Here is a 23,791-nt window from a genome sequence, read left to right as displayed (position 1 = left end):
GTTGATATGTGTGAAAAAGTTATTGTTTACATCTATTTAAGATTTTTTTGTTGTTAAAAGGAAAAATTGTAAATTTATTGTTATTGTTCTATTTTAACAGTTTGGATAATTTTAAAACATGATATTAAACTTATTCGAATGATTGAACTTAGTTTTTACGATTGATATGTGTGAAAGGGCAAAATTATGATTGAACTTAGTTTTTACGATTGATATGTGTGAAAGGGCAAAATGTTGTTATTATTTACATTTGTTTAGGACTTTTGTGTCGTTAAAAGATAAAAATATAATTTACAATTATATTTCTGTTTTAACAGTTTAGATAGCTTAAATGCATGATATTAAACTTGTCTGAATGTTTAAACTTCATTGCCACTCTTGATATGTATGAATAAGTCACGGTTGATATGTGTTTAACAATAATATGTGTTTTTATATAGGAGATTGAGATGGATGAAAAAATTGGATATATGAAACTTTTTTAATTAACCCACACACAAAAAAAAGATCTTACCTTATTGTGAAAACATAAGAAATTATGGTAATTTGTTAGATTCATTTTATATAGAAAGTAAATATTTACTATTTTAAATATATTATGAATTAATTATTAAACTTGATAGCTTTATCTAATTAATTTAAGTGAGAAAGTGAAAAAGAAAATGACTGTTGAGATTGAAATAGCATTTGATAGTTTTATCAACATGCAATAATTGAAAGATCAGATTTTTACAAAAGTTGCTAGAAAAGAAAGATATGGACAGTTTTAAGGTTTTGGATTGGGTACAACACCATCTAGCTACTATAGACATAACTCTAAATCATTCTTAGCAATTTAGTATTCATAAGACATCTCTATATTGAGAAAGGGGTTGCAACCTATGCAATAATGTTTTGAGCAAATGAAAGCAGAAAAAAAAAAAAAAACAAGAGCGTGCTAAAATTGAAGAAAATAGTGCTAAAATTGAAGAAAAAGTACTAAAATGGACCAAAAGCACACCAGATTTCAACAGTTGCATGATCGATTTGACAGTCTTATGAATTTTATGCAACAATAATTTTCAAGAACTAATCTAGGTGATCCACCAACTCAGGTATTATATTTAGTAACTATTTATATTTTTTAATATAAAAATAGCTTATTATTAAGTGTTAAAACTTGTATTATTTTATTTAGTAGGTTCTTGAGCACGTCAATGACCAAAGTAAAAAAATCCTTCATCAAATGGTAGTGTTCCAAGTCTATTAGTCATCAAATGCATTTTAAATTTTTGGTTAATTTACTAAAAAAATTTGAATGTTATTGCAAGTATTAAACTTTGTGTTACATGTATATTAGAATAAATTATGTATTTGGATATTTAAATATTTATAATATTCAGTTTATAAATTTAAGTTTGTTTTTATTTCTTTTAATATTTTTTATTTAATTATAATAGTAAATATTAAAAGAAAATAAAAAAAGTAAAATTTTTAATTTAACGACGTTTGCATCAGAAAATGTTGCTAAATTTAGTAGTATTTTTTTATATAAATGTCACTAAATTTAGTAGTATTTGTACTTAAAAACACCACTAAATTAGTGATGTTTTATCTTAAAACACCACTATTTTTTCTTATGCCAGTATAGTCGACACTTTTAATGGAGTTTTTGGTAAATGCCACGAATCTTTTAGCAACGTTTATAAACACTGCTAAATGTGAAAAAAATGCCATTAAAGACCTAATCCCCTTTAGTGAAAGTTATCATTCTAACGAAATAATATCTTTATTCTTTATGCCTTTAATATTATTTTGTTAAATGGGGTACTTCATGCCACATGATCGTTTTTGTTTTTATCATCTATTAGCTTTCGTTATCTCTCATATCTTTGTACATAAAAAAATAATAATAATACTAATGTGAAATTTGTTAAATAAGTAGCCTGTATTAGCACAACCTCATATGTCAATATAGTGGCTTTCCTTGGTTTCTGCTATAAGTAGACTTGTTCAAGGATCGAATTATTCGCTTAAGCTTAAAAGTTTGTTTAAATTTTGAGAGGATTTAGATATAAAATTAAATTTGTTAAATGACAAATTTGTTAGTCCGCTAATGACATAATGATATCAATTCTTATGTATTGAAAAATTATTTAGTCTCCATTGGTGGCAGAAGGTTATTGTGTATCAAAAATCTGTTTTCGGAAGTTTTTGAAAGATTCTGAAAATGAGCGTTTGAAAACCATTGAGAAATTCTGAAAATATATTTCTAAAAATTCTTAAAGGTTTTCAAAATTGGATATCCAAAAAGGGATTCTGAAAATAAATTTTTGATATATTAAAAAAATTTCTAAATATCCATTTTTAAAAGCCTTCAACAATTTCAAAAAATTCATTTTCGAAATGATTAAGTCAATGCTCCAAATCACACCTCTAAATTTAAAATTCTAAATCTTTGGAAACTAAATATAAAATCAAACGAAAAAACAAAAAAAAAAAAACTGAATTACCTATAATTCTTAGTTATCTAACATCAAAACCAAGATTGGAGCTTGATTGGAAGCTGAATCCCTAAAAGGTTTAGGGTTTTGGTGAAGGAGAGAGGGGGTGTATAGTGTTTAATTTTTTTTTAAAATTAGTATTTTAATTTGGGGTATAAAAAGAAGAGGAAATAAATGTTAATAACAGTGAGATATAATGAGAAGAAACGGAGAGGTAAATAATCCCTCCATGATAGTTCATGGCGTGTAATTAACACTGTTGATAACACGCTGAAAATTTTCAATGTATATAAAATTAAAATTTTTAACAATTTAATTTTTTCTTGTATTTGATAACCTACATTTGAAACCACTTGTAGATTTTTTTCAACAAAAAATGTTGAATAAATAAGTAGATAGTTACTTATTACTCATCATACAATACACAGTTAATTTTAATTATTATTATTATTATTATTTTGTAAACTATATTATCTCTAACAAATGATTCTCAATGATTTACATGAATAAGGTATAAAATTTAGTGATTTGATTAATAAAATATAAATCGTATAAAAAGATATAAATAAGCTATTTTTAAATTAGCAGTGAAAAAAAAAAAAAGGAATCCACTTCATTTAAAAAAATTTATATGTAAAAAGGATACAATTTTAAACACTTAAATAACTTCAGCCAATTATCAAAGCAAAATATGCATTAAACAGAGGAGTTTCTTCAGGGTCAACATCAGAGTAACACCACATTAACAAATACAGCCGCCAGCCACAAGCCATTGCCATCCTACACTTGTTATAAAACTCGCCATCATATCGCTGCTGAAGGAAGCTGCCATGCTTAAACGAGCCATTCAGTAACTTGGTACAATAAAACACATTTGTTGTGGTATTGCTATTGATCAAAGAAATTATTCAGTAGGAACCTGATTTGATGGATTGAAAATTACATCTTACAAATAAAAGGTTATCCCTTATGAAGGGCGATGGCCAAACCGAAGAAGAGATGTATCAAAAATATAATTTCGACTCAAAGATATGCTGCAAAATTATCTACCAGATTCTAACAAGAAAATACTTCCAAACTTGACCGAATTTCTTTCCCTTCTTTATGCTATCAACAAGTACAAAAGAATATGGGGGATATTAATGTACAAACATATCATCAATCTTCAAACTAGAGTTATTTTCCTTTTCCTCAACTGTTTCTTGGGTACCACAAACCTGATCATGAAAAAACAAACCCCACTGATTTACATTATATGCTGTAAAAGAATGACCTAATAGATGTGAAATTGCCATTAGCCAACCAAATGTATGTCAGACTTGCTACATGCTTATGCACCTCAGCAATCCTCGGCTCCATTCCAAAATGATTCTGGCATAGGAAACTATACAATACCAACAAAACCGTCTCACACAACTTTTCCATCAACTTCAGAAAGTGTCTGCTCTTTTAGTTCAGGCAAAAAAACCAACACAATGCAGCTCCCGCATTCATACTATCTATGATTACCAGCCAATTGTTTAGAAAAAAAGATTGCTCAAAATGTAGTGAATGCACATAATTGGAGCTATTTGACACGGAATTCGTGTCTGAATATGCTTAGATTCTGGGTGAACTTGTCCCTGTTCTTTGAATCTAAGCTTCGGTTAACATTTGTCATAAGCTTGTCAAAACAAACAGAGAGCCTCTGCTGTTGATCCACCGGCTGCAAAATGATGCATGTTATCACATGATGGACACCAAAGGAAAGGTGTAAAAGAAAAAAAGTAAAGGCAAAGACAGATAGAGAAGACAAAGAGAGGCCAAGGATAAGTGACATGTAAACAGAAAACGTCTTGTATCAAAATTAAGAAAATATGTTGCTCATTCAATGCTGCTAAGCAAATAAACCTATCTTGGCAATTCTTTTTAAACATGATGTTCATTAAAACAACTATAAAGACAGAAGAACAAGTACAAAATATTGTACAAAAAACTTACCTGTGAAGCCAAAATTTGAGCTTTCAGATCAGCAAATATCTGCAGGACAATAGCAGTGCTGTCAGCTAAATATAGAAGGAGGCTTGCATTATTATTAAGATTGTAAAAGTTCAACAAGAAGTGATCAACTCCAATTTCGCTTGAGACTTTGATCAGTTTCCTAGTATCAGCAAGCACATAACAAAACATGATATTGGGGCTAAAGAGTAAGGAAACGAAGAACGCAATGGGCACTATTTTAAAGCAGTCAAATCCTATTATGCAAGCACAACAGAGTGGAAAAGAAAGAAAAATAACCTGAAATCACACTATTATAGATTAAGACAACAAAAATGATTTATGCCCAATATTATATTCAATTTAATCATAACGTACAAATAAAACAATGATGGATTAAATACTATGTATTTTGAGAGAGGGAGAGAAAGAGCAACAATTTCAAATAACAATTAAGAAAAATATTGCAGCCAAACGGATTTTTTTTTTGGTTGAAGATGGGGTGTACGAAAAAGATCTAGTATAAACTTAGAATAGAACCATGAAAAAAAGGGGACTGTGATATGGAGCTGAATTTTTTGACCTTTTGCTTTGAAATAAACTAACAACAAAAAGAGGAAGCCTTGAAAGGGAAGGAACATGAAGAGGATTACAAAGAGGAAATATTGAGTAAAATCTTCACTGGTTCTATTTTATATTTAACATTTCTCTTTAAATCTTGGTAGTCAAATGCAACAGGTGCCACACAAAGACAAGGCACTACTAGCTAACAAGAGCACTCACTTGAGGGGAGATGAGATCAACTGAAAATAAGTTAGTAAAAATCTTAGAAATTGAATATAAAATTCTATGTGATATTTATGGTATATGAACATCATTTTTTTTTTCCTTTTTTTTTTATTTGCAGGGGTTGGGGCTGCAGGTGCTAGTGGTAGATGAAAGGCATATCTTAGTTTGACGGTAGAAGTTATGCTTTTTACTGATGTCATACATGAAATATCCATAGCATAGTAATACGATTGCAATTAGAATATCTCATGTCAGATGGGGTGAGCGCCTAGGTGCCATAGTCAAATGCCGTCTAAAGGTCACCTCACACCTAGGGCTCTAAGATCCTTTAGCAGCTTCTAGCTTGTTCGCCTGCCAAGACAACTGCCTTGTAATTTTAAACGCATCTACTTACCTTCATGACATTCAATAAAAGCAAGAGAAAGGTAAGCATCTAAAACATCAAAGAACCAATAAGAAAAGTACAAAGCAGACTTCCACCTCCCAATGCTACCATAAGTTTCTCGAAGAACCCACTATCTAAAACTTCCTCATCTCCAACATATATGAGAAACTGATGTGATTTCATCACAACTAAAAGAATGTAGCCCTCATATAGGCCAATGCTTTTATAGCTCCCCCACCGTCCCTTCTTCCCCCTCCTTTTTTACCTCCATGATATGAGAGTTTTACAGACAAGGCCCATAGGCCATTGTTGACCAAACCGAACCAGAGCAGATGGTTGAACTGTTTCAAATGAAAACTGTTACCCTTACCACTCCAGATGTAACAGCAGGGGGCATGCAATCAAAATTGGTAAGAAACTAGCGAAACCGGCAACTTGCTGACTTGGAAAAAATAGTTGTTAGAAAGAAGTAAACGCTATCAAAACTCAAATCAGATATCTTGTAGTTTAAAGTGTCAACTATAAAATAAACAAAACTCGAATATGCGATATGAAAATTTCAGATCTAAGAATTTCATAACAGATAATTCATAGTTTTCATAGCAGATTTGATACAAAATTTCATACCAATATCCATGTTAGGCTGCTGGCTTGGGCAGTGATATAAAAGGAGGAAGAAACTGAGGACAGTAAGTGCAAAACAGAGTTGATAGTCATGGCTTGGGCAATGATATAAAAGAAAAAAAGATAAGAAAGACCAATAGCAAAATGGAATTAATAAAAGAACAGAAAAGAAAAAAAGAAAAATGAACAGAAATTAGGTGTGCTAATGTTGAGCCTGCTTTGAAATCACCAAAAGTTTGAATTTTTGTGAAAAGATGAAAAGAACAAGGATTTTGGTCAAATGGAAGCAGCTGGAAGCACTAACACCACATTTATTATTGATGTAACTAAAGGTGAGTTATTAAAGCATGAGAAATTGTATGGTAATATATGTTGAAATCCTTTAGACTGGGCTGCGCAATCAAATTCTTTTACTAGTTGCTTATGAAAACACTGCCTATGGAAATATTTTTCTATCCACATTAGTAATGCTAAAATTTTACAGACAAGACCAAGGATTTAAGTCATATGGAATGAGAATGCTAACACAAAATTTACTCATGTTCTGTTACCAATCTCACGGTACAGTCTATTGACAATGTTCAAAGCATATAATTGTCAGAAAAAAAAAATAAACCATCTGTTGGACCCAAAATAGAAAAGAGGATATAGCAGAGAACTTAATCAAAAGAAATTGCAAATCATTACCTGCTCACTGATAAGAATTAAGCTCAACATAGGCCTGCTAAGACTCCATTGGTTGCCACAATCCTCAAATAAAACTATCTCGAATAGGGTCCTTAATATCTGTAATAGAGGAACATAAAGTAATTGGACTGTCTAAAAAAAGAAAGTTTAGGAAAGAAACCATAAAATATGGATTAAGACAAGAAGCAACAAATGCGAAAAAAAAAATGATCAAACGAAGAAAGACCTTATTTAACTTATTTATTTGTACACAACCAGAATGTTAAGACAAATTATCAAACAACTAAGAATGATGAGTTTTCATTTTCATTCACTTCAATAAGAAGGCAAAAACTTGACAAAGAGAACACCCTTTTTACAGTTTACGGTATCTCACATTTCTATGTTTTGACCTTTAATTAACTTTGTAAAATCATTTCTCATTAAAATGATGGTGTTAAATGACCTCCATGTGGTTTTTCAAATAAGTGCTTCAAATAACCATCTAACTATCATCTGAAAATCATATGTCGAAGGCTAACAATTTGCTTGGTTGAGGGAACGGAAAAAAATGCGATTTTATATGAATATCACACGTGACTTTATTAAAACTATTGCAATATCTATTCTAAAATTACAATAAATACTCAAACTTATTTAATTAAAAGGTATATATATATATATATATATATATATATATATATATATAATGAACGAATTTTTCTCATATACGTTGAGATACAAGATAAATACCAAATATAGAAAATGCTCATAAAATCTAAATAGCAATCAAACAATGCACACACACGCCCCGGGGGGGGGGGGGAGATGAAATTTTAAGCAACCTATTTAAGCAAAAGAAGTTGTTCATGTGTTCATTTATATTTTCTGAATGTTATTTTAAATAAGAAATAAATTAAATCTCTTAATGTTAATTAATGAAGAAAATCTTGCAATTAATTTCATTAAATATTGAGAATAAAAAAGAAATACAATAATTCAAATACTTATCAAAATCTTTATTATAAAAATAATTCACAGTTTAATCTGTCATAGAAATAGCACTTATCTGCAGTAAGAATTAAAAAAATGTTCTTAATAACAGATATTAGGCTCATGGTTCTTTATCAAAATCTTTATCGTGTTTACAGAACTTCATACAGTAGACCTAGTACTTCAAAAGATTTACTGATTTGTTGTACTTAAGTAGAATGTAGTATTATTATTAGATTTATTAAATTGATGACTGATAATTTCAATTAAATAAACACATTATACCTTCAAGAGTTCATAAACTTTACTAACAAGTTTTATATAGTCTTCGTTAATAGACTTAGAGTTGTTTACATGATTCGTGGCCTAAAAGGATTTAAATTGCGGTTACGAATACGTTTTCGGTTGCATTGCGTTTATTGCAGTTGCGAATATAATGAATATCATCGTAGTCATTAAGGTCATTATAGTCGTAAATTTTTTTCAAATTTGCACAACTTGTTATTAAACATAGTAAATATAATTATAATCATAAAAATTTCTTTTTCACGATTTTTAAAGTAATTAATAACATCTTATGTTATTTTATTTATGTAAAAAAATTATTTACAATTTTTTGATATTATAGCAAAATATTCACATTTAGAAAATTAACAACTTACAAATATCAAAATAATAAAATAAAATCCAAATAAAATAAAAATAAAAAATCAAAATTAATATATTAATCATTTAATATTTTATTTTTTCATCTAAATTATAATATAAAATACCTTTCAAATTTACATTAAACTGTTTCATCTCAAATTTCTCAATCTAAATCAAAATTAATTCTCAAAACTTTTCAATTTTAGTCAATTATTTCTTTCTAGAAATTTTGCCCCTAAATTTAAATAAAGAAAAACTAATTTTTGATTGGTCAAGCATAAACTGAACCTACTGCCCACCAAACTCCCCACTACTCAAATATTTCTTTCAATTAAAAGTGTAAAATTCCCCTGCATACTCCAAATGTTTTGACTCAAACTTCTTTTATTTTTCTTTCAACCCCTGCTTCTTACAATTCCTGCAAACCATCCACCAGCCATGGCAGCCAACCAACCTCCAAGCTTCCACCCTCCTCCAACATTCCACCCAATCCATGCCATGACTCATCTGATTTCTTCTCCAATCCAACCACCATAGTCCCAAACCCATGCCCACAGAGTGCTCATTGATGGGTTTTTGAAATTTTAAAGTTTGAAGCAAAATCTCTCTAAGGTCTAAGTTTTTCTAAGTTTTATACCACACAAATTTGCAGAAACTTAAACAATGAAGAAAAGGTAATTTAAATTTTTTATTATTACTTGATTTCAATAATTTTTTTTGATTGAGGCTGGTTTTTTCATTGAGTCATTGTAAATCTAGGATTTCTTTTATGTGTTTGAAGCTTTACTTTGTTAATCTTTATTGAAATTTTAATGCTTGATGATGCAAAAAAAATTTCTTATATTAAATTCTGAAAAAAAAGGGAATAGCACCGATTGCGTCCCATTATTGCCGCTATTATCCGCTATGGCCTTTTTTTGCGGCCGCAATGAACCGCTAGAGACGTGAATTTCTTCACACTCAATATCGGTTGAATGGCGGTAGCGGAGGGTGCCAGTTCTGCTAAATAGCAGCCGCGTTATCGCTATTGCGCCACTGTTTGAATCCATGGTGGTCTATAGCTCTATGAGGCATTTATCACTATAAGTCAATCTCATACGATGTATGTAATGTTATGATAGATAAATATTTCTTAGGATGCAATGCAGTACACCATATTTCACAACGTAGACAAGAAAGAGTTCTGAAACAATGACTGTATATTGTACTGGAATCAACTTTACATGACGCATCAAGCTGTAAAAAAGAATTTAAGCAATCATGTGGGACATAAAGTGTAAAGAGTTGTTATGCTGTTAAGTTATATGGTGTTATGCAACAAAGAAAAGATGTATTAGAGTTTATAGAGGACATAGATAGGAGAATGAAGTAACCCATGGCCTCCTCAACACAAGTTAAAATAATAACAAAGGAAACATAAAAGGTCAGGAAGTCCATCACTCACTTGTGGAAACAAACTAGGACAGTCTGCAATATGCTGGGCAAGTTTGACAGCAGCAGGTGAAGTAGGTGCCTCCCCCATAGTGATGTTGTTAAAGTACAAAGCAGCCAAATTATCAACAACAGATGCACACTGAATTGAAATATTCATACTCTGAGATTGAGTTTTAAAAAGACTATATCTGACATGAAAATTTTCAATAAAGAACTTAGTTAAATTCTACTTATGCAATCATGAAACAGCTTGATTATTATTTTTTGTTTTCACAAAGATCCACACAATGCACAACAAGATTCAAACCTGTGATGAGATATTTGTATCCAGGCCTTTAAGACCAGATTCAAGGGAACCAACAATATGCATAAAGGTTGCCGTATCCAAATTCAATATAAAACTAATGTGGCTGTTGGATAGAACTTCTAGGAAGGAGAAATAGGCCCTCGTTAGCTGCAAAAGAATAAGAAAACAACATGATATTGCCATTAGTTATTGTAATAATACAAGACATTCACATAACATTATAACAAAGTTAACATCATACCTACATATAAATATTTGGTACAATTGCTAGAAGTGCTAATAGTGCCTCAGTACTCATCTTAGTTTTGGTTTGGTAGGGGAAGCTGACCCACATTTAGGTCTTCAATTTTTTACTTTTAGATCTCTTTTTTTGGGTGGCTGTGGTTACAAAAGCAATGTTTGCTCCTTACTCGTTTTTCTAATTATAGATCCACTTGGTTCTCAACTTTTTTTCACACTCTACAATGCTTGTATTATCCCTTGAAAAATCTCTTCCTTTTCCCAACTACCATTCTTGCAACTTACTACAAACATCGGCTAAAAACCTTAAGTTTACAGTTAAAACAACAATCCATTTCAAAGTTCAAATTAACTGGTATTAGGATTTTCAAAAAGAAAAAAATAAACGTCTACAGATTGAAGAGAATGCAAAACCAAAAGTATATAGAAAACCAACTAAATCTAAGTTTGGCCATCCAAATTTACAAGAGAGACACATAGAAGAGAAAATGGATAAGGGGAGGAACAAAGAGGAATGTCTATTATTGAGAAATTTAAGGTTTTTACAAATTTTAATGAGAGGATTGAGCCTAAAAAATTGATAATTCAGAATGTAAATTGTTTTGGAAATGGATAGTAGAGAGGATTGACATTAACAAAACAGAAGATATGAAAAGGTTGAATAAACGTTGTGAAAAATTAGGGAGCAAAAGTTGAGTGGTTACAACATTAAGGAGGACCACAGAAGTCTTTGAAGTGAAGAATTACAAGAGAAGTGGTTGAACCTGAAAGCAATGGTAGCATATCATTTGCTAGGGAGTTTACATCATAGCATTGGCTGAATGATGATGAAAATGTTAGATATCCTCCATTTACAAATATTATTTGTTTCTGCTCCTAAAATTTGGTGATTAGTTGACGCTGGTATTGATATACACATGTCCATGTGTATATATAATTCTTTCCAAATCAGAAAATCCACTTAAATATAAACATCAACAAAGTCAACCAGCAAAATTACCTGTGTTACATTTTTTATTCAACTGAGATCCTTAATGAATTTGACTTCTTAAGTTATAAGCCATAAACCACAAGTCCTTTGAGTGGAGGTTTCCCAACAGATTTGGTACTTATTAGACAGACACTTCAAACACTAGAATTGTAAACCATGTTTCAGTGGAAACTCAAATAAAGAATTGCAGTCAAAATCCGCATACCTTTCGATATACCAATACATCAGCCAAAGGAATTGACAGTATCGTCTTTAGAGAAATGTCAAGCACATCAGAGAGTGCTCTATCACCATAGAGTTCAAATACACCAAAATTTACATAGTTTCCAGCAAGAGCTGCCAATTTGGTGGAAAATGACAAGCTAATCAGTAATTTGGTGGAATCTTCAATAAAACACAATATGCAACAAATACAACTTAGATGGTACCAGTAACGAGAAGGTCAAAATTAAACTACTGAAGTAAAAGAATACTTTGATGTTGGCAAATAGTGAAATAATACCTCCATGATATAACAGAAAACCAGTAAAAGGAAACTTTGCACCTAAATTATCTAATTTCTTTTTTTTTTTTTTGGATAAGTAAATTAATTTCCTTAAGGAAATACTCTAGTGCCTACTTTGCTGATAAATGTTTGTATAAGCTAGTTTTAATATCAACCACACTTCCATTGAAGAGGACAAATTTAAAAAGTTTCAAAACATCTAAGGGAACCATGAACAGTATGGGATAATGAGATGATGGCATGATATGAACAAAAGAATCTTTTTGAGCAATATGGGGTATCTCAGCATTAAACATCTTTCTGGCTATCACTTGAAACTATTCCTTCCACTAGCTACTTGTTTTTGGCTAAGTAACTAGTCTAATTTCCTTTAGGAAATACTCTAGTGCCTACTTTCCTGATAAATGCTTGTATAGGCTAGTTTTAATATCAATCCCACTTCCATTGAAGAGAATAAATTTAAAGAGTTCCAAAACATCTATTGTAACCATGAACAATACGGGATAATGAGATGATGGCATGATACGAACAAAAGAATCTTGTTGAGCAATATGGAGTATCTCAGCCTTAAACATCTTTCTGGCTGTCACTGGAAACTATTCCTTCAACTGGTTTCTTACTTCAAGTTCAACTAGCAACCCCCAATCCCAAAAAACTAGGAAAGCAAAAACAGGTCAAAATCAGCACATCATGGAACAGAGCAAAAATTCTACAGCCCCCAATTTTCTTACCAGTAGCCAGCTCAAGCATTGGGCTGGGCTAGTGGGATGGTGGGTTGCTGAGCCTGTGGACAGCTCAATACTACATGCTTATGAAACTTTAATTACTACAAAACTTCCTAAAAAGATCGACACTACATGCTTGCATTACAAAACTTCTTAAAAGGCTAGTTCACCATAACATTTAAATGTTTACACCAATTAAACATCTCTATCAAAAGAGAGTGGAAGCACAGAAATAAAAGGAAGAAAAAAAATAAAAGAATAAATATCAATCTAATGGAGCATGTGCATAGCAAAAATAATGAAAAGTTGAGCTCTGTACTTCAACTAACACCAAAAATAGAGAGTGCCTTAGGCTTTATTGATCTTCTAGACCTAAGAACTTAGACTAGTATAGGGTTTACCATCCCTTGGTTCAATTTAGTGCTCGGTATCTTCATTTGTCAAAAAAAGAACAAATAAATAAACATAACATTTGCAGGTTCATATTCTTACCCCTTGCAAGAACACTGAGTGAAATCCATATCCCCTTGTACTTGAAAGCATATATATCAGCAGGATTAGGCAGAGATAAAATCCTTGTCCCATATGCTACAAGTAGTTTACTGACTTCACGGAAAAGAAGAATCCCATTAGGAGAAGATGAGTCAAAAGTCAACCGTTGTGCTTTGTTCAAGACAAACTCAGCCATGAATTTTAACAATGGAGTGGTAACCTGCAGTGTTAAATCAAACAATCACATACCCAGGATTAGAGTTTATTGGCAGATACTAATGCCACAAATGCACCACACACAATAACTTATTATCTAGATGGATACAAGTGAATATGACTACAAAAAGACATGCAGAAGTTACAATTAACCCCAGTTCACAATATCTTCCAGTCATACATGAGGGTGAGAGAATGGTGGAGCAACTTCAACAACCAAATTAAACAACAAAGAAACAAAAAATTGTTTCCTGCATATTACAGAAAGACATTGCATAGACAACAGATACTCATGCTTTTAATGTTAAGTCCTGCTCATAAAACAAAAATGGGAAAATTTTTTGCAAAGGCCACAGGATGAACGCAGCATTAATATTTTGAATATCCTGACAAAAAGAGTACAGCAAGAGTGTTAGATGGATGAACAAGGCGAGACCACAACAAATAAAAAATCCAGGACAGCAGCAGCTGAGAAAAAACTGGGAAAGACTCCAGGAATAGCAAAGATGGTTGGGTCATCTACAACATTCACTCACTAATATGAGAGCAAAATTGTTCTAATTAACGGTAACACATGAATTGTGGGACTGAAAATATGTATCTGACCTAATGCTAGAACAAAACAACTTCATAGGATTTTTTGTCCAAACATTTATATGTATAAACACAACTTGCTAAGTAAAGACCCTTGCTATAATTAGAGTTATGAATTTACCTCTGGTGTGTCAGTCCAGTGAGAAATACCTTTTAATATAAGTGGCATGTGCGCAGGGTATAGCCAATCAAACAGAAGACCATATGTTCTACGACTGAAGGGATTCAAGAAATAAAAGAATACATTATTTGAGGAATTGTCTAAATTTAAAAGAATTCACATATTGCACATCTACGAACCTGTTTGTGGCCATTGCAATACCTCTAAGATCCCTCATTAATCCAATTAAAGCATACTTAACCGCATCAGTACGAAATACTGAATCAGGTGTTGACTCCAAGCTGAGAAAGACCTGAAGCACCATGAAACATTATTTTAGTGACTAAAGTCAAAATGAAAAGATAAATAATGGAAAAACAACAGAACAATGTCAATGGAAAAACCATCAAAACAGAGAAAGGGCATTAATGCACATTTAAGTTGTATAATAAAAACAATATGTTGACAAAGGTTATGATACTAATAATGGTACCAGTAAGCACATCTAAAAGAGATAATTTTACATGTCACTTTGTGTGTGTGTGTGAGAGAGAGACAGAGAGAGAGAGAGATTACTTGCAAAAGTGGCTCCATTGAAGACTTGAATTTCACAGGGCTATCCTCCATAAATATTAACAAACCAATGGTGTAATAGAAAGTTGTCCTGCTACGAGAGCATCTATATTCTTCTAGGAAAGGAAAATGCTCTTTCTGAAATAAAGTTCAAGAAAAATTTTCATTCTTGAGAATTCATGTAAGTTCAGACAAACAAATTAAACTGATTACACAAAAATTAAATATGTTGTGAGTGGAATTACAGTATGATTTGCAATTATAAATTTAATAGTCTCCAGCTTCAGAAGCAACTTTCCAGTCATGTATCTGCCAAAATTATGCATTGGTCAAACAAGCAAATTATTGTATGGGGAATTGTACAAGTTTTATCAGACAAACAACAAACAGCTTTAATTCTATTAGACAAACTGAGAAAATCTTACCCAGATGCCAGCTCCAAGAACAAACTTAGTGTGTGATCAATGACTTCCTCACTCTGAAATAAACACCAATTAAGTTAAAGTATGGCCCAACAGCATGATATAACCAAGACATAGCAATAAAAAGAAACTCCACCTCTGTGTAGCACTTCAGGTTTGTTGCTATCTTCCCAACAATCACATTTAAAAGTAATAGGTGATCATGGAGTCCAAGCAGCTCTGATAAACGGGCATACAACTGCTGTAACAGAAAGTGAAAGGCTCAACTAATATGCAGGCCATTAAATTTTACAAAGAATAAAAATGAAATTTGTTTTACCTTAGATGAATGCATCGCTTGATCACCAACATAGGACTTGCGAAAATGCTGAAAGAAGGTGAGAATTGCTCGATCAAGTCTTTGTTTACTTAACTCCCCATACCTCTGCCAAAATGCCAATTTGATGGAATCAATGACAAATAAATTTGTAAAGTTCGTGAAGTCTGTAGATTAATAACAATACTTCGATGCATAAAAAAAGATGGCTAAAACATCTTCAATATGTGTTAAGTACCTTACCTTCAGAGATTGGTGATTGTAAACATCATTAATGGACAATTAAGAGATTAGATATGCAGATGTTATATAGCAGAAAATAATCTTTCAAGGTTAGTATGGAAGGAATGAGAGTGCATTTGGTGCACAGGAAAATGGAGAGGATAGATAAAATAAAGTGGATTGGTTTAGATAATATTATCCTATTCTATGTTTGGTGTGTGAAACATAAAGAGTAGGCAAGGACATTTTTGTTAGTGGACATTTTTCTTCAGCCATCCAACTTCCAGCATAAAAACCAAAAGCAATGGTAAATAAACAAAATTCTGACATGTTAAAATGAAAACATTGACCCACATCTCACAATAATAATCAAGCCACTTCCATTCATGCAACAAATTAACCATAACCTCCTCAATCAACAGAATTTGCATGTCAAACCTTGGAATAAAACTAAATATTTTGATCATATACACATCAATAAAGACTCAATTTTAATCCAACCATGCACACAACATAAACCAACAATCTACAGATTAATGATCTATGGATAGAAAAAAAGTTGTAAAATCTTATCCTTCAAACAAATAATCCCCCCATTTTCTAAAATAAGCTAATATTAGTAATATTTTTCTTCTGATGTAGCACCTAGATCTTCCCACTTTAAAACAAGACAGAATTTAACACTGTACTCCAAATAGTTGCAATTACAGATTCAAAAAGACAAAACCTATACATCTTGTTAAGCATCAACCTTAAACCAATTAGTAATAAGTGGAAAGGTATAACCTGAATATAAGGCTTCAAAAAATCATCAAATTAAACTGATGTGCAGTAACAGCGCTTAAAACTTCTGACATGTAGGCCCAATACTAACAACAGAAACAAATAACCCAAGGACATTGACAACTATCAACAAATAACAAAAAGCAAAAATAGCTTGGGCTACCATGATAAGCACCCAATGTAAAACCAATTGACAATAGGTAAAGAGGATCAATTTGAATATAAGGCCACAACAAACACTAAAATAACTGTAAGATAAGACCACTTAAGACATTCACTCTTGACAATTGCTAAACATGCATCTTACACCACTCAAATGCACCTTATGCATTACCAGACAAATTTCAGCTCAAAACTTTGGGTAGATGTGCTTGGTACATTAGAGATCAAATATTACCCATAACATCCGTAAAGACTATCTTCCAGTCATCACCACTCCTTATCATGGTTGGTAATCACTTCTTAGGTCAGATTCAGAGAACATCATAGAATCAGTAACTAACTGAAAATGTTTCTTAAACAAGGTAAGGAAACCAATATTTGATGGAACCACACATCCTCATGAACCATCCCCCATGGGAGCAAGGCTAGACAAGCATGACAGATTTTGCTCTCTATCAAATTGTTTCTTATGGAATAGGCATCCTATAAGCTGGAAAGTAGGCTAATACAGCTCTAGAATCAAATCAATTGCATATTAGACAATCATGGTTTTTAGTAAAACAGGTGGCAAATCATTGCTAATCATCCTTATGAACCATCCCTCATAGGAGCAAGGCTAGACAAGCACAACAGGTTTTGCTCTCTATCAACTTGTTTTTCATCTAATATTATATAATAGGCATCCTACAAGCTGGAAGGTATGGTAATGCAGCTCTAGAACCAAATCAATGACATGTTAGATGATCATGGTTTTTAGTAAAACAGGTGGCAAATCATTGCTAACCAACTCTTGAGATTCTTCTATCAATTGCTGATCTTCAAGACTTTGCTCTAGAAATTCATTGATCTGATCATTCTACACAAAGTCACAAACTTGCTAATTATAAGATAAAAAACTCAACATTCACTACTCTTAACTTCAAACTCCTACAGGGACAAAATATATGAACAGTTCTATTTTAACAACTTTCTTTTGTTGATTGCCACTTCCAGAAATTGCATAAGCATTAAGCTTAGCAAGAAGTTCCATGTCATGATCACATTACGAAGGTTAGCCCAAGACATATGAGCACCATCCTTTAGCAAAAAGTCACAGAAAGCATTATCATCAATATAAACATTTAGTAAAATTCTAGGATGCTCTTGCATCACAAAGTTAGCTTATACTCTAGTGGAGAAATTGGAAAAGCAAGTGTTGCTATGCGAAACTAGTCAATTTTATTTGTTTAAGGCCTACTACATTTAAAAACTAAATACAAAGACCACTATTAGCTCACTCATTATACAGCCAACACATCAGAGTGAAAAAAAAAAAAAAGTTTAAAAGAAACCCAAATAACAAATCAGACCCTGAATTATTATTTCAAAATTGTCCCGAACCTAGGTATCATGTTAAACCTTTTCTTTTCCCTTCCCCCTTTAAAACAAACAAGCACACCAGCTCCAACTCATTATTCACCATCTTTGTGACAGCAGTGGTCTGCCAAGATGACATCACTGATTATAGCACTTCATCTTTCTTCCTCTCTGTTTTAGCCTTTCTTTTTGTTTTCTTCTCCCATTGAAACACATAAACCTTTTCTATCATAATGCACTATGGCACCAACAATCCAGAGATCCTGTCTATTGCCAACAAAGTTGTTGGCATGCCATGAAGACATGCCTAGTGTCACGGTCCGCGCGTTCCTCCTTCTGAAACCATGCGACCGTGCGGCACCAAGACTACTCGTAGTCAAGGTCAGCCTTCAACGAGTCCATTTTTCCTTGGACAGATCAATTTCGATCCTTCAAGCTGCATACTCATGAACCTTTTTTGACTTTGACCCCGTAGGGTCGCTCATTCCGAACTCTATAGGGAGGAACCCAGCTTCCATCGCTCACCAGCCCACGATTCTCAAAAAGGCCCCGAGCACCCATCTTTGCCCGCAGGGCTCAAGGCCTCCATCACCGACCCTCGAATACCTGTGAGGCTCGCAGCCCCGATTCTTATGATATTATTACTTCTTGACATGGTGAGAACCTAACACCATGCCCGCCCGTATCGTACGCAAGCTCCCGTATCAAGTTTACGCAAGCGCCACATTTAAGCTGGTCAACAGCCAGCTCAGAGCCTCTAGGCTCATCTCATCCCACGGGACTCAATTCTTAAGGCTAAGGCCCTTAGCATTCGTGTAGGCCGCCTGCACGCATGATTGACACCCAACATCATGCTAGTCCTACAAGGGGGACTTGGATGGACTGCCCCAGCTGCAGCACACCTCTACCGATTGGCCACAACGGTCTAACAGCGTGCCTACTTGCTAGCCCGCACATCCCTCAGGCTCGATGGCATCCCTCCTACGCAAACACCATCTCATGATCCTTCCGGCTCAAGGAAGGGAAACCGAAGGGCATAACGATCTCTACCGTGTAACCCCATGGCTCAACACAAAGGAGCGATACGAGGCCGGCTGGCCCTAAACGTCCCCGGGTTTACCATGACCCGAGGAAACATCGTGCCACGCTCGTGACCCTACGATGCCCGCCCACCTAAACACCACTAGTGCCTAGAAGTAGCTCACTTCAGACTAGCCAAGCCCCCGCCTGCCCACTAGCCAAGGGGTGGTGGAAAGCTGACACCAATCATCCCCATAAAGAGCGTAAAAGATTTTCTTAGTCTCCTACCAGTGACCGTACGATTGTCCGAAATGGGAACACTTTTCTCTCCAGCCATCTCAGGGCCTTTCTCCGACTAACTCAGGGCCCCATAACCTTCCTCTTGGTCACCACTACTCCTTGATTCTGCTCGTTGCTCCACCAACCCACTCGAAGGTGCCCGCACATGGCTTCGACCGACAGCACCTGACTAGCTAGCTGGTCCCAAGGGCACCAGCGCACTGCCTCACACTTGCTTGCGTATCTTGGGGTTTATGGCTCATACTATCCACGCACAATATTCCCAACATATTCCCATGCTCAGAATGCCCGCACATTGCTTCCACTGATGGCACCCGCCGGGCTACTTGGCTTGAGGGTGCTTGACCACTGTCCCGAACTTACCCGCGTATCTTGCGATCCAGGGCTCCCACTGCCCGCACAACACGTTAGTAACATGTTTCAAAGCTCCAAATGCACGCCCGCATCTCTTAGAATCACTTTCCCGCCAGCTTGGTCTCAACCGCTGCTCGGTTCAGGTGGGGGAGACGTGATTCCCTGTGGGACTAAGTCAAGACAGAGGAGCCTGAGCTGATGGAGCATAGTGTTTGAGCTAGGAGCAGAGACCGAATTAGCGTGCGCTAAGGTGCCATCTTGAGGGCGGTTGGCCAAAGGGCCACACCGAGCGGGGTGACCTTGGAGGGGCCGAGAGGACCCAAGTTGGGAGATGACCAAAACGCCTGAATGCCACTGTGCTAAGGTCTATCATGTGGGGTGCCGTATGAGTGCGGTTGACCTAAGCACCACGTCCAGAGGGGCGCATCGAAGAGTAGATGCTGCAAGCGTGCAGTCAGTGTGAGGGGTCACGTCCGGTGGGACACACCAATGAGTGGCAAAGCGGGTGGTCATTCATTCTACTGAGGGTCATTGATCAATGATGGTGCCTCGAGGTCACAACATGATATGATCAGGGATGAAGCAATGGTATGGCCCATATGAAAAAACCAAGATAGGGTTAGACGGTTCGAGCTGGAACAAAGCAGAGCGGCATGGGTGCAACAATGTGACCAATCTACATCAACAATGGACGAGTATTGTGGGCGGTGCCCCATGTGACGGGACCTCGACCCAATCCTTGAGGGCACAAGTGAGAGACATATGAGTAAATGTCAGCTGTGTGCAACAAGAAAGTTGGGTGTGGTCTTGGCGTCGATGAGGGCATCGACATAGTAAGTGGGGGAGAGTGTTATGGCCAGGCCTTGGTCCTGCCATGACTGACCCTGAGCCGAGCAATGATCGAGATCAAGCTGGCGGGAAAGTGGTTCTAAGAGATGCAGGCGTGCATTTGGAGCTTTGAAACATGTTAATAACATGTTGTGCGGGCAGTGGGAGCCCTGGATCGCAAGATACGTGGGTAAGTTTGGGACAGTGGTCAAGCACCCTCAAGCCAAGTAACCCGACGGGTGCCATCAGTGGAAGTAGTGTGCGGGCATTCTGAGCATGGGAATATGTTGGGAATATTATGTGTGGATAGTTTGAGCCATAAACCCCAAGATACGCAAGTAAGTGTGAGGCAGTGCGCCGGTGCCTTTGGGACCAGCTAGCCAATCAGGTGCTGTTGGTCGAAGCCATGTGCAGGTCCCTTCGAATGGGTTGGTGGAGCAACGAGCAGAATTAAGGAGTAGTGGTGACCAAGAGAAAGGTTATGGGGCCCTGAGTTAGCCGGAGAAAGGCCCTGACATGGCTGAAGAGAAAAGTATCCCCATTTCGAACAATCTTACGGTCACTGGTAGGAGACTGGAAAAATCTCTTACGCTCTTTATGGGGATGACTGGTGTCAGCTCTCCACCACCCCTTGGCTAGCGGGTAGGCGAGGGCCTGGCTAGTCTGAAGTGAGCTACTCCTAGGCACTAGTGGTGTCTAGGTGGGCGGGCATCGTAGGGTCACGAGTGTGGTACAATGTTTCTTCGGGTCATGGTAAACCCGGGGACGGTTGGGGCCGGCGGGCCTCGTATCGCGCCTTTGCGTTGAGCCGTGGGGTTACACGGTAGAGATCGTTATGCCCCTCGGTTTCCCCTCCTTGAGCCAGAAGGATCATGAGATGGTGTTTGCGTAGGAGGGATGCCATCGAGCCTGAGGGATGTGCGGGCTAGCAGGCAGGCACGCTGCTAGACCCTTGTGGCCAATCAGTAGAGGTGTGCTGCAGCTGGGGCAGTCCACCCAAGTCCCCTTTGCGGGACTAGCATGATGTTGGGTGTCAATCATGCGTGCGGGCGGCCTACACTGATGCTAATGGCCTTAGCCCAAAGAATTGAGTCCCGTGGGATGAGATGAGCCTAGAGGCTCCGAGCTGGCTGTTGACCAGCTTAAATGTGGCGCTTGCGTAAACTTGATACGAGAGCTTGCGTACGATACGGGCGGGCATGGTGTTGGGTTCTCACCATGTCAAGAAGTAATAATATCATAAGAATCGGGGCTGCGAGCCTCACAGGTATTCGAGGGTCGGTGATCGAGGCCTTGAGCCCTGCAAGCAAAGATGGGTGCTCGGGGCCTTTTTGAGAATCATGGGCTGGTGAACGATGGGAGTTGGGTTCTTCCCTATAGAGTTCGGAATGAGCGACTCTACGGGTCAAAACCAGAAAAGGCTCATGAGTATGCAGCTTGAAGGATCGAAATTGATCTGTCCAAAGAAAAATGGACTCGGTGAAGGCTGACCTTGACTACGAGTAGCCTTGGTGCCGCATGGTCACATGGTTTCAGAAGGAGGAACGCGCGGACCGTGACACCTAGGGTGTTTCACTATGTAAAACATAGATCACAAATCATTTTATCAATAAAGATAATCAATTTTAACAAGTCCAAGCAACATAGTTATACAATTATAGTGTGAGAACAATAGGCTTCAACATCAGAATCATACAAACTGCTTTTATAATTTATTGAAAATGAAAATAATCTAAACTGAGTTTCCAGTCCTGGTATACCTGACGGTGTAATCCACTATCAGAGACATTTATTAACTGCAGAACACGAGCTGAGAGTTCTGCATCAAGCACTTCTTGTGACTCCATGCTGCATGAAAGAAATGCAACAGATAGATTGATAACTGCAAAGGGTGCAAGCCAAGTAAAACCAAAGAAGTTTGGAAAAACTAAAAGTATCCTCTGAAAGTTTGAACCCTATGACTAAAATGTACATACAATTTCGTATTTAACAATCAAGTGAGCAAAATTTTCAAGAAAGATCAATTAATTTGTTCATTTAGTTCAAACCACCTCTAAAATTAAGGCTTTGCTTTGCAAGGATGGAAAAGGGTGAGGATGGAAAACTTGTTAATCTAATAGTTAAAATTCATAACCACTTTCCTACTCTACAGCTTAACCATTAGATTAAGAAGTTTTCAATCCTTACTATCAAGCAAAGCCTAAATGTACCATATCAACAACCTGACATGTTCATAGTTGCTTCTATTTGCATTTTCTTTCTTTTTTTATTTTTCTTTTGCTTTTTCAGTTTTCTTCTTTCTATGTTAACTACCACAATTTCTCTCCCCTCCTCAGATTTCCCCTAAAATCCTTTCTTGTTTTATATATCTCTAAAATCAATCTCATTGCAATGTCCTCAAACTACACACCCTCAAATCCTTTTTTTTTTTTTTAATTTTCCTTAGCATACTCTTCAAAGCTAGTCCAGAGCCCCCAATTCTGCAGCTCATATAATCTTTAGAGGTATAGACAAATCTCTCCCTTTAAAGCTCATTTCCATAGAGAAACATAATTATTTAATTACTTTTGTATTTAATTGAATTTTTAAAATTATATCCAGAAATTTGTTGGTTTAGTGGAAAACAGAAGAAACACAGGACATTGCAGAAGAGCAGCATTAAGTAAAACGAAGAAAAGAAAACCCTCCAACTGTGAAACTAGTCAAGTCAAAGGTCAGGCAGCTAAGAAGTCGGTTGTAGTCATTCCAAACCCCACAATTAATTTTTAGAGGGGCTATAAGTTATAACAGTGATAAAAGCAAGATCTCCTGATATGTCCTCATGTTGCACCACAACCAACAATTAGAACTTGAGACTCCAACATAGAGGTCATGAGTTTGAATCCTCAAAAGAGGGGTGTGAGTTAAAGGACGGGAGAGGGCTACTTCCCATTGCGTAGCTAAGATAACAATTACCCGAAAAAAGAAGGGGTAAAACCAATGATTAATTACCTGACAACCGTTACAAGATCCAAAAAGAAAAAAAAGCCCTCATCTAATTTCGGGGCAGATTCAAGCCACTGACAAGAGTTCTTCCCTGATAAACAGGTTTGAGGAAATTGAGTTCAAAACTTTTATTTTTCTCTGTGAAACGACTACCAGGAATTCTCAAATTTCACTTGTGGATATTAAGGTGGATTCAATTTTAAAATTGGGATTTTAATTTATTGGGTTGTCCTTTTTTCTTTTAAGGTGTCATATTTTGTGACTGTCAATTGTTATTTGGTTTCATTAAAAGGCAAACTAA

At 35.6% G+C, this 23,791-nt stretch overlaps 1 protein-coding gene across 6 annotated transcripts in view; it reads right to left on the bottom strand.

Annotated features, from left to right (window-relative positions):
• Positions 1 to 3,159: 3,159 nt before the first annotated feature.
• Positions 3,160 to 23,791, bottom strand: part of LOC111310450 (uncharacterized) — a 30,763-nt gene continuing 10,131 nt past the window's right edge. Inside the window, exons 15-30 of one of the 6 annotated variants that reach the window (XR_016330446.1) lie at positions 22,266 to 22,353; positions 15,484 to 15,588; positions 15,301 to 15,405; positions 15,168 to 15,220; positions 14,988 to 15,051; positions 14,746 to 14,880; positions 14,370 to 14,482; positions 14,191 to 14,284; positions 13,260 to 13,479; positions 11,743 to 11,873; positions 10,307 to 10,453; positions 10,010 to 10,138; positions 6,946 to 7,044; positions 6,262 to 6,314; positions 4,464 to 4,502; positions 3,563 to 4,188 (exon numbers count right to left, since the gene is read on the bottom strand). Coding sequence is in view for 2 of the 6 variants with exons in the window: in XM_022909923.2 (XP_022765658.2) it covers positions 4,051 to 4,188; positions 4,464 to 4,502; positions 6,946 to 7,044; positions 10,010 to 10,138; positions 10,307 to 10,453; positions 11,743 to 11,873; positions 13,260 to 13,479; positions 14,191 to 14,284; positions 14,370 to 14,482; positions 14,746 to 14,880; positions 14,988 to 15,051; positions 15,168 to 15,220; positions 15,301 to 15,405; positions 15,484 to 15,588; positions 22,266 to 22,353 (1,660 nt within the window). In the remaining 4 variants the exon portion in view is untranslated. Of the gene's footprint in view, positions 4,189 to 4,463; positions 4,503 to 6,261; positions 6,315 to 6,945; positions 7,045 to 10,009; positions 10,188 to 10,306; positions 10,454 to 11,742; positions 11,874 to 13,259; positions 13,480 to 14,190; positions 14,285 to 14,369; positions 14,483 to 14,745; positions 14,881 to 14,987; positions 15,052 to 15,167; positions 15,221 to 15,300; positions 15,406 to 15,483; positions 15,589 to 22,265; positions 22,354 to 23,791 lie in introns of all 6 variants that reach the window. The other 5 variants (XR_016330447.1, XM_022909923.2, XM_022909924.2 and 2 more) reach the window with 5 other exon arrangements.

Source organism: Durio zibethinus, chromosome 19 (assembly GCF_047325235.1).
Source record: "Durio zibethinus cultivar Kanyao isolate XHJ-2024 chromosome 19, ASM4732523v1, whole genome shotgun sequence".
Lineage (NCBI taxonomy): Eukaryota > Viridiplantae > Streptophyta > Magnoliopsida > Malvales > Malvaceae > Durio > Durio zibethinus.
This window is presented reverse-complemented; position numbering and strand designations above follow the sequence as displayed.